Below are 17,373 nucleotides of genomic sequence, written 5' to 3'. Positions count from 1 at the left end.
TACAACAGGCTGCCAACCCACTAAGAAGGAAAGCTTACCCAGCTGAGGAATCAGAGAGAAAGCTGTGAGGAAGGTCTGCACCTTCTAGATGGGGAAACCTCTCCAACAATGGTAATTCAACGTGAGAGAAATACCATCTCACAGCAAAGTTCTTATTATCTTTTCACAAATGTAAAGTTACTTTAACCTAACAGAGCATGCAGATATGTGTATTCCGTCATTGGAATTCAGGTTAGCTATGCTAACGCTGCTAATTCTTTTGCTTCTTGCTTCTTACTCTTCGTAGCTGTTCTACTTCCTAGTAGCTCAGCTGGATGGAATGACGTCTGCCTGAGGACTGTGCTTCCTGCAGTTCCTTGCACTGTGAGCTTCTAGATAAACGTTTAATCTATTTTAAATAGTTTCTTATGTTGTCCTATATGCTTGGCTTTCTTAATAGATTAGTTATTATTCCACAGTTTCACAGATGGAGACAAATATTTGATTACTTAGCTAAAATGAAATGATTAAAGGTAAAGATGAAAAATTTTATTGCCTCTTTCTAGAAGGAGCTCTGGTCAACAGTTGACTTCCTTTTTTCCCTAGAAATTTTTGAATACTTTCCTTTAAAATCTTACAAAATCTAGGATTTGTGCTTTCTGGAAGACAAATATATCTGCTTGTAATGAAACATAAGGTTTCTGTTGAGATATTGATGCATTAATATCATGCAAAAGAAGGTCTATACATCCATCAGACTTATTGCATTTCCCATAGTGATCTCTCTGTCTATAAAAAATTCTCATTTTCCTGCTTGAATTCATGACATTACTGAGTTTATTTATTTTTTTTAAACTGAAAACACAAATCAAAGGATTCATGTTCAGTTTAAAGAAGACATTTCAGTGACATTTATAAAAAAGCCACTATCCCACCTACCCCCTAGCAGTCTCTCCTGTTTTCAGTAATACCTTTTGAATGTGTAGAGATGTATGAACCATTAATTTGTACCTTGGAAAGATGTTGAAAGAATGATATTCACTTAACAGTGATTCTACATGACAGTATGTAAAGTGTAGAGCTGTAGATTTTAAAACCATAAGAGACAATTGTGACTGTCTATTTCAGTCTATGTAATTTTATGAATGAATCATTGTAGCTTGTCCAACAGCTATCACTGAAAGAGAACTGAGCTTTTAGAAAAATATCCAACTTTGATTGGAAGTTTTTCAGTGATGCAAAGTATACACCTTCTTCATAAAGTATATCAGGCAATTTTTAATACATTGTATGCCACGCTGATGTTATCATCCTCCTTTAGTAATCAAAAGGACAGGTCAAATACCATGGAGAAATCTAAATATAATATATTAATGAAGTTATTTTATCAAAACATCTTAGTCTCAAGATAAAAAAAGTGGCAAGGTGGTCTGGAAGATGTATCTTCCATTGCCCTATGCTGACTTGCATGAATGATATTACCTTCCTTTAGTTTTTTGTTGCTTAAAAATTCTAGTGCTAGCTTTTCTATTATTTTGCCCAGGATTGCTGTCAGGCTGACAGACCTATAATTACCTTGGTCCTTCCATTTATTCTGTCCAAATTTGGCACGATTTAGCTTTTTTTCTGTCAAGCTGAATTTTAGTATTGAATTGTCCTTCCAAGTTAGGAAATTGTCCTTGGAAAATTAAAAAATAGCAACTGACACTGTGTTGTTCACATCATGAAACCACAAGCATATGTCATTGAGATCTAAAACTGTTTTCTAAACAATTAAGCTTTATATCAAAAAACCCCCACCCTGTAGCAGTGGAGGACAATTTAAAATATGTTATTTTTTTTTAAAGAATTAACTTTGCTGGAGTAAGAATCTGAATACTTACTACCTTCAAGTGTTGAATTTAGTGGTCAGTGAGCACGTGGCACTGGAATTTCTGCACACAGAAGTGCAAGTTGGGATGATAGGTTGCATTACTATTTAAAGATTTATAATAGTTTATTTAGAGGTCAAATGATGGCAAGTTAAAACAGAGAAGGACCATCTTGCTAGTTATTAAGTAATTTGCAAGAGCGTATTAATCTTCAGGAGAACTCAAACCCATCATGGGTTAATTTATTAATTCAGAATGGCCCTGCAAGAGAACATTCTGGTTTACCAAAGTACTGCACTACATTTTTAAATGTAAAAGAAGTAAAAGACACTTGAGGGCTTTTCTGGGAATAGCCACATTCATTCTTTCTTTGTTGCAGGCACACAAACAAAATCAAATATTAGTTTTAGTAGTGCTTAAAGTAACTATATCATCATGGATGCCGAGTAAATTCTTTATGTTATTAAAGCTCTGTAGATGAAAAAAGAAAAAAAAAATTTTTAGGAAACTTTTAAAATTAGTATGCTAGTCTCTTAGATTTCTCTGTAGACTTCCAGAGATTTACTACTTTAATACTTTACATCCCGTACTAAATAGTAGATGATGATTAAAACTAAGCTCTAACGTTTCTCCTGGCTGCAACTTCATTGCCAAAATACTGTGATTTGAAGGCTGTTTTTCCATTAAAAAGTATTACAGTATTCAATACAATGTACTTTCCTGAAGATTTGTTGGTTTATCTTTACAAATCTGATTCTATATATGTCTATTGTACTTCAGTGCCCATTTTAATGTCTCTAGATTATTGTAAGTTACTTCAATAGTATTACATGATTTTTCACAGTTTTATTCCAGTATAGAGGTATTTAACTTTTTCTTTCTCGTTTCCCATGAAAAATTCATATTAAAATATGCCATTTTCACCTCTTTAGATAATAATTTTTGCCATGGTTTATTTTGTTTATAACTAGTTTTAGTAGTGATTCTATTGCAAATCATAGGATCAATGTGTGTTTTACAGTGTGTAGAATCTATTATGACAAATTTCTTATTACAGGTTCTTTGATAGAAATAAGACTTAAAAATATGGATCTGAAATCTGCCTGCTTGTATGCTGCATTGTCACTGGCTTTTTAGGTAAAAAAATGACATCAATGAGTTTTCTTCTATTTAGTCTTCTTTACATTGCTGGAATAGTTTCTGCAGCAGAAAGTCTTAACACTATTGAAATTTAAGGCAGAGCTCCCTCTGGTTTCAGTAACTCCATGATTTTACCCGAAATGCATAACCTTTCCTTGTGTTGATAAAATCAATACAGAGCAATGAAGACTACTGTTTTACTGTTTTGGGGTGCCCACAAATCATCAGATTGATTGTAATTAAAATCCAGTCTGATACAGACAATCAGTGTTGTGCTTACATGGGATGCATGCTTACTGAAACCTTACTCTTTGTGTCATAAGCACATACATAAACCTTTGTGCTGGCTGTCATTGCAAGGGTGAATTCTGGCCTGATGGAATAGATGTCTTCAATGGCATTTTGCCTGCTTGCTCCAGCAAAACACTTGGCTCCAAGTTCTGCGTTGCCTGTGATTGCTCTGTAAAGCAATTAGCTAACTAGCCTTGTTCTTAAAGCTATGCTGACATCAGCAATGATGGTGGTGGCCAAAGAGTTTTGGCATGGATCTCTGTGGTGTAATGTCATCAAATAGAGCATCTGTAGTAGTTTCAGTACAGCCTGAAACACAGGATAGTGTAGGCTGTTAGGGAAAGGTCAGTAAGTAGGTAAGAAGCATATCCACAGACATTTAAATTAAGCAACATTCAATGACATAAAGGTGGAAAAAAAGACAAGGTTGTTTGAATGTGCATTTAGAAAAACAGGTATCTATGAAGAAAAAGAAATGCATATTGCATAGTGTTGAGTTTATTTATATATTTATATATACACAAAACCTGGGCAGAGGTATTCTGAATCCGTTGAAGAGATTAGCTGGATAAAATGTATTTTTCAGCCTCTTTTGGCAGATCTCAGGCTTCAGACATCATTTCAATAACTTCTTCACAGCAGAAAATATGTTAATCAAAGAAAGTAAACAGTGTTACTGGATACTCAGGTGCAGAGAAGCTAAGAAGACACTGGCTTCTTCGTTTTTCTGTGGTTGAATAAATTACTTGATGCAAAAGGTTTAATTAAACTAACTTTAAGTTACAACAAAATATCACGTCCCTTAATTTTGTCTGATAATATCTTTTAAATCTAAGAGGGTCAGTGAGTTCCTTCCTTCATGCTGCTAAATCTAAGGCCAGTGATTTGATGCAGGATGGGCCTGTTGACCTTTTATACAAAGAGCTAGTGGAATATAAGGTAAACACCCTGATGTGAAGGTCTTTCAGCTTTGGGGTTACTTTACGGTGCTGAAACAGGGCTCATGACTGATCCTGAAATACTTGCTCTTTCAGATATGCCATCGGATTTTAAGAGAATCATCTTAAGGTTTCCTTGACATTGTGAATATGGGTGCTGCTGCTCTCCAGTGGTTCTACCTAAGCAGTGAGCCACTGGTTTCTGTGAAAAAAAAAAAAAAAAAGGACAGAAACTAGGGGGAGATGGCAGACCACTGTCTCAGATTGACTTCACTTCAAAGGAATGGAAAACGGAGTTGCAAACTTACTATGTTTGTAAAGGTTATCCCATTGTGGATTGCTGTGGAATGCTTTTTATTTCTTCCTAATGTTATATACATGGTTACTGATCTCATAGTTTAATGTCAGTAGAATCACTGTGGCCACTCAGGTTATAATGAGTCATCTCTGCTTTCCTCGCTCTTTCAGATTTGATTTCTGAAAGCTGGAGTAACATTCACTTACTTATTTTTGTGTTCATCTTGAGCTGTTTTTGCAAAAGCCCTGTCAAAGGGTCACTGTTTGAAATTTTCTTTCAAGTATATTTGTCACAAATAGTCTGGCCTCACAGCTTCTCTGTGTTATTGGTTATTCTAGATGGTACAAAGGTTAGTTCTTGTTTTATTGCTCTTAATATCTTATTTTTACAGTATCCTCCTCTGGAAGTTGCGTTCTCTCTTCTGGTATTTCACTTTACTGCATGGATATTGAATAGTGTGCGTTTACATTTCTAGTTTTATCTTGTTGGGTTTTTAAGTCCTGTCATGCACAGGTTCTGTTAACAGCTGAGTAGCTAATTCCTTATTGATCTTCACATCACTTAAATATTTTGAGATCCTTTATTGTTGCTCTTCCCTTTCTGAGCAATCTTCTCAGTTCGTCAGTTCTGGCAGGCTTAAACAGTGCTGGTGTTGGGTTTGGGAGTTTTTTACTGCCTTTAAGTTTCAGTTCACAATTCTCTTAATCCTCTTCAGATTTCATGTTCTTATATATGTCATATACCCTCTATTTTTCCACAAGAGCTCTTCTGACATTCTTAGTCATCCACATCAGTCTTATCCTTCTTTTATGCCTAGAATAGCTGATCTTTCTCATGCTTTCACAATCCCTTGACCTCCCCCTCTTGCTCCAACTCCTATTTTGTTCATTATTTAGCACTGGATGTGGCTGGATTGAAAGAAATACCAGATCTCATGGAAGTCAATGATATTGAAGTGTCTGCCTATTTAGGGGAAGCATTGATGTTCAGCTTCAGTGGTTCTGAGTCAGCCTTTGCCCCCAGGCCACTGCTGCATTGCTGGCTCATTGGAACAGCAGAGAAGGTGGTGCTTGATGATGCAACAGGCACAGACTGAATAGACAGATTTTGCTTGCCAAAAGGTAAATCTGTGTGTAAGCAGGATGCTTGGGCAGAGAGAAGAAATCAACCTGTATTTCTGTGTTTGTCAGACAATGTGCTGAATTTCTAGGAAGCCACAGAAAGTCCTTCTGTAGAGTATGTCAGCCAATGCACTATGCGTACATGGCATCTGGTTTTACAGCGGGCATCTGTGCATCAGAGGCAAGAGAAAATCCATTTTCTATACACATAATCCAACCCCAAACCTTCATGTTTTAATATAATTTAAGCAGTGTTTCTGATGAAGTTATAACATTGAAATGGTGTATCTGAAAACAGAATTAGAATTGAAGGATGGAGAAAAAGAGTATTTCAAATGGGTTACAGTGTAGGCTATTTGACAAAAATCCAGCCTACTGAAGAAGCATTCCTGTCTATTTTTATATAGCTTGATATTCCATGTTTTCTAAGTAGTTTAACAGCTTATTATTCTAAAAAATAGGTTTACAACAACCCCTTTTTCAACTCCCTGTTACATTTTCCCTCTCCATTCCTGAAGCTGCACCTCCCAGGCATCTCAGCACCGCACCTCGCTGCCCTCAGTGAGGAACGTCTTCATGCCCCAATTATAATAAGCTACTCCCTCACTCGAGTGAGTGTTCATGTGTAGGCATATGTATGTTGTGTGTGTGCCTCAGCACCTGCCTGCAGTGTGCTTCCGGATGAGATCTACTGTCCAAGCATATGGGCAGCAGGAAGGTCAGCGTTGGCCGCCTTTTCCTGTATTAGATACTGGAAGTAATAAAAGCTCTCCAGTCTTTTTGTTTTTTCTTCTTGTTGTCAAAACTGCCTGAAATATCTGAGCTTTTTTTCTCTCCTTTCCACTCTGATAGAAAACATTCCACTACCATTTGTTCTTAGTTAGAACTGCTCTGTGGAGAGGTGGCACTGATGGCAAGAGGTACTTTGCAGATGTCATTACATTCTGGCACCTCAGGACTACATCTAGGGGCTAGTCTAATATCTGACATACATTAATTTACCTGGAGACTCTTCAAGTATATGCCTGACTGCAAGATGCTAAGAAACTGTATTGTTAGCCAGGGATCTCTTTGGCAAAGGTCACAATCATTTGTATTTCCATTGAGAACACCATGTACCGAGGGAAGTAGTTCTGAGGTTCCTCTCGGGCATCAGAACTTCAAAAATAGTCATGATTGAGACAAAGGCTTTGTTAGTATTTTTTTTTTTAAATAGTGTTTGTCTCTTTTAACTTTCTTTAAACCTTGATTTTTTTATCAAAATTGTGCTGGAATTTATGAGAGGCTGTGTAACGTACAAGGTACAGCTGTAACACGTCCACATTGTGTGACTCTAGAATAGGATTTTGTATGCGTAGGGCACTCAAATGCGTTTTATATTGTTAGGTACCTACGTGAGCTATATTAGCTCTTGGGGGCATACTAAAAATCATTTCTCTCTCATCAAGTGTTGTTTTACCCACCGTATAGTACACAAAGTAGGTCAAAATGTGCTACTGTTAAGCAGAGCCCTTAAACCTAAATCAACTTAATCTAAATTGAACTTCTAAGTGAAATTCACCATTTGGTTTGTTTACAATTTTCTAAATTCAGTATGAGACAAGAGGAAGCAATTCAAACCTTTAGAAAATTAAAATATGCCCATTAAATAAACTCAATCACTCCTTTGTACAGAACAAAACAAAAAAAACACCCCTGTATATTAAATCAGCTGGAAGCTCAAAATAAATTTTGAGATTGTACTCTGTGTTGTTGTTGTGTTTTGTTTTTGTTTTTTTTTTTTTTTTTAAACTATGTATTTATATGGAACAGCAAACACAGATTATGCCTTAGTAATTTTTATGGCTTCGGCATCTGTCCCCTTGCTTTTATTCACATATTTTCATAGCCATAATCTCTAGTTTCTTATTTGATGATGCAAACCTTTCAGATACAGAAATGGATAAAAATCTTGCCGAGTCTAGTGAGAGTCATTTTCAGGAATAATCCTTTTATTTGACAGGAAATAAAGACCTCAGGCAAAAGGAAAAAAAAAAGAAAAAAAAGCATCATGCATATTAAATGACTGAAGATATTAGTGTCCAATGTTTTCATAGCTAGTTTCTGCATCAAGAAATGCTTGGAGAAGTGCTCTACAATAGCAAACTGGAAAAGCCCCAAGACATAATCTACCAGAGCCTGAGTTTTATTTTGCATGCATAATAGAGCTTTATTGTCTTTGAAATTGCAAAGTATGTTGACGGGTCTGTCAGCTATCTCAAGCAGGTGTCTATAATGGGATACACCCTCCCTTCATTGGGAAATGGCACCCTACTCTGAGATACCAGCTCCATGGTCACTGAAAGGAGTTTCACACATAAGTTCAAAGCTGTAAGTGAACTGCATCAATAAGCCAACTGTGTGAGGCAGGTGATTATAAAATATTGAGATTTGGCTGCACTTGCTGATTTTCAATTAGTTTCAAGGGCGTGCAGAAGAAAGCAAAAGTGTGACAGAATTTGTTAGTTGTTTTAGAAATATTAATATGATGCAAAACTGGAATATATCCATTAAACACATCATAGCACATCCTTGTTTGACATTTTTGGGCAGTGGTGTCTGCTGAAAAAAACCCAATCCTCAAACCCTCTAAGTAACAAACTGTACTCCACAAATACCTTTTGATAATTACACCTGCTAGCTGAGAAACATAAAGAGAGAATCCGTTGTGCCCTAAAGGAATTTTGTTATTTGCAGCTATTCTATTACCGATTGAAAGCTCCTCTGTTGCCTTGTCTACCACTAGCATGATCCCTCAGCACTTTTCTATAGGGATTTGTTTCCCTAGTCTATTAAGCTGGTCTTTGTATTGTGAAGAGCTTCACAGTGAAGTCTTATGATATGAAAGGATATTTACTTTGCTTCCTTATTTATGCTTTTGTCCTTTCAAAGTCTTTGAAATCCAGTGAAAACAGAGTTGTCACAGGTTTGACCTAACTTGGTTCTGTGTTTTGTTGAGTATCGTCATAAAGCCAAGGAGAAAAAATTTTTGGTAGGGTAGCAAAACTGATATCCTACAGCATTCAGAGAGACAAGGAAAGGAATTTTTGAACTATATTCAACTCATAGATGTGTTTAGGTATCCATAAAGACAAAGACTGGACATATACATGAGATGTTGGTGTTAAAGCCAAAGATGGGATGTTTACATGACAGTCTCTGTTTTACCTAGTGAGGCAATTTAAAAATGATTGTCGTATCGTCTAATGTTGAGATTGTACCACACGTGCTAACATATTTAATAACTGTAATCCCTTACTTCTGTAAGTAATGCAGCTCATTGGACATACTTGTAAGGATGTAGAATTTTAAAGAAAAAAAGACCTTAAAAGCTTGCTCCAGATCTGAAAATCTAGACTTGTGTTTCCCTTCAGTAGCATTTTATACTTTTTTCCCCCATTCTCTAATGTAGTTACTGCAACTCCTCCCTCATTCTATCGGCCTGTGATTTTCTTATTACCTGTGGTTCCTGTCTCAGTGTGCGGTGCCAACACCAACAAAGAGACATGACTACATTTTCTCCAGCAAGTACCAATTAGCACAGATAGAAAGCTTTCTTTTTACGGTTGTTGTTAGCTGCTACTTACTCTAAAGCTTGTTTTGCTTGCTGCTAGCCCTACTTATTCTGAAACAGGTACGGGCAAATCCTGCATGCCTTTGCTGCAGTAGAAATTTGCCTTCCAACAAAATAAATTCGAAATAAATTTTGTGTTGTATCCATTGCTGTATGCATAGATTAATTAATCAGATCAAAAGATAAATACAAATATTTACTGTCAGTTTCTTGCTGTAAGCATAGGCTGTCTCACGCTCTGCATAGTGCGTATTCCTGTAAAAGGAAGAGTGGATCATGTGAAATTGTGTCATGATACAGCCTCAGAATGAAGTAGGACATTTCTTGACCTTGGTGTGCTTAACTGTGCAGCTGTAGTCTTCCTCAAGAGCTGCTTTTGACAAGGAATGTCTCAAAGTAATTTAAAAAATCTATTTGGGAACGATTCTGCAGAAAAACTGCTAAATTCATGTTTCCTCTATCTGGCAAGAAAGAAACGTTTTTTTAACCCCAACTAATGGGATGTATTCAGTAACTGGAGCAGAGACAGGTAGACTTGAGAATGTGAATTCACTCTGTACTCTGCTACGTGTTAAAAACCATGAATTTTTACTTATTCACGAATCTCTGCAAGTGTCAGTTTCTTAATATTTAATACAGAGCTAATGAATTTTACTTGTTCTGGCAAAAATACTTCAAGATACCACAGCAGAAAAAATTGGTTTAAAAGTGCAAGGTAAGTTTACATTTGAAAGGATGCATTTGCGCTTTCATAGGAGAAATCAAAGCGCTTGGTAGGAAGAGCAAGTGCTCTTGCCCAAAAGCGTGTTTTCGTTGGGGCTGGGCTCCACTCTGGAGTGGCACTTGGGCTGTGGTGGGAGAAGATCCCGGGGCTGGAATTCCCACTTGACGCTGGCGGCCTGGCCGCCCCCTCTCCCGCTGCCTGCCATGGCGCCTGCCAAGGGCTGGTGCTGCCTGGCTGTTGTCTCTGCGGCTGCCGTGGGAGAGCCCACACACAAACGTGTTTGCTTCTGTCTAAAATCTGTGCAGTTTTTAGCAGTTTTCCAGCCTCCAGTGTGGGGTTTTGAAACTCCATCACAAGCCACCGTCAGAATATCCTGCAGAAGCTGGAGCATGGCTTGTATTTATAAAAGTTATTTGTTTGCATGAGGCGCATGTGCTGATACTGTGAGTCATCTGTACATTTCACTGTGACATTTTCAAGCACAATTATGTGTAGTGGAATTTTTTTGGTAGCTGGCTATGTTGCCCATCTGTGAAATCATCATTCTACTGAGCACTAAAAATAGACATGAAACTCTTCAGAGAAAATTTTGAATCTACTTAAATGACAATTTGAAATGTGCTCCCGCAGTCAACAGTTTAAATATTTTCTATCCTAAATATGGATACTCTAAATTTAAGGTGATGCAGTCCTGCTGTCACCACTTCAGTTCACCTTGCTAGCACAGTGATATAGTTGGAAATAATTTCTGGCTAGGAAACCAGTGTGGTGCCCACCAAAGCCAATTCACTTGGGTCTCAAATGACTAGGACTGGCATAGGCGTGTAAGAGCTCTGTAAGGTGGGTAACACACAGGGTGGAAAGTATTTATTAATAAAAGGGGATCACTAGACAAAAATGTGAAGACAATTAATGACTGTAGATTAGAGGGGAACAGGGAGAAGATGGAAAGGTGACTACCAGGAAATGAAGCTTTGAGATAAAGAACAACAGAATATCCAGTAACTTCTAAGTGACTGTATTTTCAGTCAAATAATCAAAGCAAGTTAGTGAAAAGATATGGCAAACACTGAAAATAGTGAAGAACTCTAGCGAGGAGCGGGAACTGCTGGAAGAATATAAACTGTGTTGCTGAGTAATAGCATCCTAATTGAAACCACAGAAAGCCAAAGAATCTAATTAGTCAGGAAAACACATTTCATTACATTCTTAGTAATTTGTTTTGAAAAAATCCAAGCGGATTTTAAATGTAACAGATTTTCAGTATGTTCAGAGCAGGTTATGCTGTTTATACTTGCATAGAGAGATAATGAAAAATATAGTTTCAGAGACATACGCAAGAAAGCATTTAATTCAAAATTGTGTTTGCAGTTGTCCCTTACTGTCTGGGTACCATTATATAGTTCTGCGGAGAGGATGGAAAAAATAATTAGGACTTTTGTTGAGTTGGTAAGCATTACTGGAGACCATCACCGATTTCTTTAATCCATAGGCAATTTGAGACATACTTGAAGATGTGGCTCAGCCAAACAAATTAAAAGAGGATTGTTTGTGCACCCCACTGCCTTCCCTCCTTCTCTCCCTCCTTCTCCCTCCCTCCCTCCCTGTTTCTGTACAAGTTTTCACAATGAGATTTTTTTCACAAAATGTACAGCTAGATCTCTAGCTAGACTGAAGTAGTGTTACTCACTTCATTTACATTTGGCTTTCAAAAATCTGTATTTTCGGTGAGCTTATATGCAAATGGTTATATGCTAAGACCTCAGTGTGGTAGGTTTCTGGTATCTTGAATGTTTTTGTCAAGCACTAAATAGGAGAGAAGAAAATCAAAATTGTGCTGAGTATTAGGATCCTTTGCTCATGCAAATTAATAAAAAAACAATTACGCAAAGACATAAAAGACTGCTTTTACAGAAAGCAAGTGAAAATTCAGCGTTATATCCCCTTGGAAGTTTTTTCACCTATTAAATTTCAAGTGTGGATAAGGTCAATGACATGGACAATTAAGCCTCACTGTCATCATCTTTATTCCATAGTGGATTAATGTATTCTAAAATCCATTTATGCCCATTTTTATCTATTTTTGAGACCCCAGTTAATGGGTTTTCAGAAGTATGCACTTTTTATAGTTGTCCACATAAACTACGTTCGTAATACCAAAGTGCTGTTTTAATTTCTTTAGAGAGTCACTGTTGCTTGTACTGACATCAAAAAGATTACATTCACTGATCTGACATAAACAATATACAGGCATTTAAATTTCATCATGGTCTTTTTTAGATAAAAATTCTAATATCTTCAAACTCAAACTGTAGCCCTACCTACTTCAGACAAGAATGAAAATACAAAAAAAGAGAATATATATGCAAAATTAAAAGGAAATACGTAACATAGACGAGAATGAATCCTGCAAGTCCTTGTTTGCAACGTAGCCACCTTTGATTAAAATGTTCCTCCCATGTAGAAGGATAGTAATAGTTTAGTATATATTAGCATACTAATAACTTCAGCTGGACTATTAAAATTAATAATGGATTAACCCACATGAGTGAGAATCCGTGCCTTGTTAAGGACTAGGCTAGTTCCATTGCTTCCCAGTTTTTATAAAATTACGTATTTGTTACGTAAATTCCTCCCACATGCATTGCAATTGGATTTAGTCTTTCTTCCTGCAGTGAACTGCTGCACGGTATTGCTGTGCCCTGCTTCATGAGTTCATCGTGGCTGAAGTTTTTGGCCAAGCAGGTTATCCTTCTGCACAACGCTCCTAAATTCTTAGTGGGCTTCTGCTCCGACGATGTCCATAAGAGGCTGCTGCTTTGGCCACCTCTTTCGCTCACACAAGGGGGAAATGATAGTAATTTAATTGCAAATCTGCAATAAATATATGATAATATTAAATGTATTTGTTCCCTGCTCTACCATTCTTTGACATATAAAGGAAGTACACTGAATATGGCACAGCACAGAGTGTATGACAGATGAGGACATCCATATTTCTTTTTTCTCTGAGCAATATTTGTTTCCATTCAAAATGCCATCGCTTATTATGGTAGCTAGTTCACATTCTAAAACATCCGTATAATGCTGGCCATTTCGTTCAGGAATGAGTAACTAATATCAAAGTGACATAGAAGTGAAGCAATTTTAGTGAGATAATTAGACGCAGGTTTCCAGAAGAAGGGAAAACAGCTGTTTGGGCAATCAATGGCTTCAGTAATTAGCACTTTTGTGACTAAACAATACCAGTGTTCTTGAATACTTTCTCGAAGGACTTCCATTTCTTTTTTAACTATAATTTTGATTTTGAAAATATAGTAGACAATTTGATCTAGCAAAAAAAAGGGCCAGGTAGCTTTTGAAATATGCAAAAATGCTTACAGGTTTGGACCAACTGTGATTTTTTTTTCTCTCTGTTTTGTGGTAGCTTCCCTGTACGTGTTGCTATGGTCCATTGTAAGGACTAGGGGTTAGAAAACAGGCATTGGCAAGGCCGGAATCCAGGATTTCATGACAACATTTGCAAGGGAAGCAGCCCTTTTCTATAGGATGCTTTTTGTTTATGTTAGATGCAGGCCTTATTGTTTACAAATTTCTCAATTGTGTCTCAGTGCTTAATTTCATAAGCCTCATTTAAACAAATGTTTTAGATAACTTGAGTCTAGATTTGTAAAGGTGCTAAGTGCCTAAGCAGGTTAGGCGCTAACTCCTGCTAAGCACACTAGGTGCCTACTTCCAGTGCCTGCAGTGGTTGTTAGGCAACTGGTCTTGATTTAGATACTTTTGAAAATGTACCAAGCATTTTTGACACCTAAGTATCTGACTGTTGAGAAAGCAAGTCCTAGTCACTTTCATGGACATTTAAGGCAAGTACCTAAGTACATAGTAGACTGTTTTTATCTGGAAAAACATGAGCTGTAATGATAGAAACCTGTCAAGTGGGTGTGGTACCTTCCCAATTAAACCAAACCAACAGATTGACTCAGGACTGCAACAGCTGAATCCGTCACGTCAGAAGATTATAAAAAAAGGAAGAGCTGAAACTGAGGTCAGGAAGTGGCGTTTTCTGTTTGTAAGACTTCTTGCTAAATCAGCCTTGTTGCTAATGTGGTTTTTTTTTGTTTGGGTTTTTTTTTAATCCTTTAATTTACAGAAGTAATTGGCTCCACCTAACAGACACCTGCTTGTAAAGCTGGAGGATGGGCATTCTCCATCAGGTCCCTGGAGAATGTCAGCAGTATTAAGGTTTTATTGCTCCTCTTCTAATTACCGCCTGTATTTGCTATTTATTATTAATTGGATGGAGATAGCTGGTGGAGGAAGGATGGCTAAAAGAGTGGATGGGGACACAAATAAGGAAGTGGTAGAGGAAAGGGATAGCAGAAGTAGTTTCATTGAAATGGTTTAACAAAATACCACTTTTGTCAAAGGTTCACAACCATCAGGTTTGATGATGGCTTGTTCAAAAATACTGAAATACTCTTTAAAAATATTAGAAAATGTTCATTGCAGAAAAAATGAACTTTAATTTTGAAACGTCAATTCTGTTTGGAATGCGTGTGTCTGTAACCCTTACTTTATTTCATTAATCACTTGTAGTGATTGAGCAAGTGTCCTGCGGGACCTGGCGGCAGCTGCCCCGGGTTTCCCCGCTGTAGAACACCTCCGGGTCCCGCGGGCCACCCGGGGCTCCGGGGGTGGCTTCAAAACCGATGAAACGGAGCTAAAATATAAACCAAAGTTTTAGGGTTCTGTGGTGAAAGGTAACGCAAAAATGTGGTTTGGGTTTTTTTTTTCCCCAAAGCCTAATTTATTCAAATTATTTGGGTAAACTATGAACACCTGAGGGTTGGCTGGGGGGCGGAATAGCGGCGTTTCAACAGGCCGGTGCGGGGAGCTCGGGGTCGGAGTGTCTGGGTGTTCCCTGGGGGTGGGAGCGGGGCGGTGCGGGACCCCGCGGGGCGAGGAGCGGCACCGGGCCGGTGGGTCTGGGGTCGCTAAGGGCGAGGGACGGGCACGGCCGCCGGTGCGCGTGTGGGGGGGGAAGCACTAGGGACGCTGCAGGCGCTCGCGCCTCGGTACCCGCCCCCCCCCCCCAGGGCGCCACAGCCGTGCCCGCCGTGTGGGGCAGCGCCGAGCGGCCTGAGGGGACGGCGGCTCGGCCGGCGGTGTCGGGGACCGGGCGAGGCGGCGTGTTGGGCGGCAGCGAAGGGGTTAAGGCGGCGGCAGCGCTATTTGCGGCTCCCGGAGCTCCAGGCGATTAGAGCGCGGCTCCGCGCCCCCGCCCGGCCCGGCGAGCGCGGCAGCAGCAGGTGGCGGCGGCAGCAGCGAGGGAGTTAACCCGGTGGCGGCGGCGGGAGGAGGGGGCCCGGGGAGGAGCGGGCGGCGGCGGCAGGAGGGGGCCCGAGGAGCGGGCGGCGGCAGGAGGGGGCTGAGGAGCAGGCGGCGGCGGCGGCAGCAGCCGGGTTGCTAGGGATGGAGAGATCCCGTGTCACCCGGATGTGAGTGTCATGTTGGCCCAAACTCTGAGGGATTTGGCAGCGGCGAAGCAGCAGCAGCAGGAGGAGGAGGAGGAGCAGCCCCTCGCACGTCGCTAGTCACTACCATGGGGGTCGGGTAGCGGGGAGCGCAGGGGGCAGCGCACACCTGGCTCGGGGTGGGGTGGGGGGCGTCTCTGCTCTTTTTTTGGGTCTTTTTTTTTTTTTTCTTTTTTTTTCTCGTTTTCCTCTCACACGCTGGAGAAAGTGAGAATAATGCACCAGCAGCAGCAGCCGGAGCAGCACCCTGAAGGTAAGAGCCGGAGCGCCCACCAAGGGCAGCGGCGTGCCTGGCGCCGAGGGGAGGGAGGGGGGAGCGACGGAGGATTTATGAGGGATTTGGGAGTCGGGGATTGGGGGGGATTAGGGAAGGGGCTGAGGATGGGGTAGGTTTGGGATGGGGAGCGGATGAGCGGCTGGGTTCCGGCAGGGACCGGGAAGGGCAGGGGATGATGACGGCGGGATAAGGTGCTGCCCTCGGCGTGACCAACATGCGAGCGGTTTATGCGCGCCTGTCCCCTGCCCTGCGGCCGTCAGTACCCGCTGCCCGCGCCGGGGAGGACGCGGCTGGCTCCGCGTTTCTCTTGTTACTTGTGTAACCGTGAATAAACCTGCCTGGAGATGCGGCTGCCCGGGGTCTTCCCCGCGCCGGGGCCGGAGGGCAGCGGGGGGCGCCGTGTGCTCGACCCGTGCCCTGCCGGGGCGCGCCCGGGGCTCCTCTGCGCTCATCGCCCCCGCCGACGGCTCCGGCGCTGCCATAGCCCCCGCCGTCGTTTATAAAGAGCCCCCCCCCCCCCCCAGTTAGCAGTAAGTTTGTGTTTTGGCCCCTGCCGGGGGGCAGCCCCCCCCGGGAAGCGCAGGCACCTGGGCTTTGTTTCCCTTCCAAGTAGGGATTTAAGACGATGGTGGGTGGGTGGGTGGATGGGGAGGTTTAATTGCGCCGAGCCACGTTTCATGGCATCCCGAAGGGCAGGCGGAAGGCGGGGAAACGGGGTTGTGCCTTCGCTTTTTTTTTTTTTTTATTTGGGGGGGGGCACAGGGATGCTTTGGAAAAATGCTGGAGACGAAATTCCCACCGTTGCCCCCGGTGGCAGCCCGCCCCCGAGGCGGCGCTGCCCCCGGTGTCACCCAGCTGTTGATGCGTCGCCCGCTCGCCGCTGGCCAGCGCTTGCCGGGTGCCGGGTCCCCGCGGCAGCTCGGCCGCCTCCGCGCGCGGGCCCCGCCGTGACCCCCCCGCCATCCCGGGGAGCCATCTTAGGGCTCCCGCGTCCCCTCGCCCGGCGGGGGCGGCGGGGCTGGGGCCGGCCCGCAGCATCCAGCATGTTCGCGGCCCTCGCGTCCCCTCGCTGTGGATCCCCCGTCGGGAGAAGGGGGGAGGGGGGCGCTCTCCCTGGGCTCTGCTCGGCGAGCAGCGATCGCTGGGGAGCTGTTTTCCTCTCCTGCCTGGGTAGATCCATTTCACAGTCATCCCGCCTGCCAGCCCTAATTCCCAGCACGTATATTGTGCCGTTCCTCCATTTTTTTCCCCACCCAGGCATCTTCAAGTTTTGAATTTCACTCGGGAGCCTCCTTCCTACAGGTGCATGTAGGAGTAGGCTCTGTTGCTCTAGTCGGGGAGCTCGTGAGGAAGGATCCTTGCGAGGAGGTGGTTTGCGCCTTGCTGTCACCTGGATAAAGAGGGCTTTAGCGTTATTTGGAAGGTGCCGTTTGTTTTTCAAATCCTTGTGAAAAAGCAAAACCCACCCCCTCTCCCTTTACAGTAGTTTCATGGTCGTAGTTCCTCGTGGGGAAGACAGCAGTGCTGTATGAAGATGTTTATCAGCAGACAGGATTGGATTTTTCGCTTGTGGGAGGCATCCAT

At 41.6% G+C, this 17,373-nt stretch overlaps 1 protein-coding gene across 10 annotated transcripts in view; it reads left to right on the top strand.

Annotated features, from left to right (window-relative positions):
• The window catches only part of CACNA1D (calcium voltage-gated channel subunit alpha1 D), a 235,534-nt gene that overhangs the window by 22,832 nt on the left and 195,329 nt on the right, over positions 1 to 17,373 (top strand). For 9 of the 10 annotated variants that reach the window (XM_056338440.1, XM_056338445.1, XM_056338442.1 and 6 more), the window contains exon 1: positions 15,359 to 15,765. The exons of the other annotated variant lie outside the window; for it this stretch is intronic. In XM_056338440.1, coding sequence (XP_056194415.1) covers positions 15,729 to 15,765 — 37 coding nt within the window. In that variant the 5' untranslated portion in view covers positions 15,359 to 15,728. Of the gene's footprint in view, positions 1 to 15,358; positions 15,766 to 17,373 lie in introns of those variants that run through there. 10 annotated transcript variants of the gene reach the window in all.

This window comes from Falco biarmicus, chromosome 4, assembly GCF_023638135.1.
Source record: "Falco biarmicus isolate bFalBia1 chromosome 4, bFalBia1.pri, whole genome shotgun sequence".
NCBI lineage: Eukaryota > Metazoa > Chordata > Aves > Falconiformes > Falconidae > Falco > Falco biarmicus.
The sequence above is the reverse complement of the archived record's forward strand: the minus strand, read 5'-3'. Positions and strand labels throughout refer to the sequence as shown.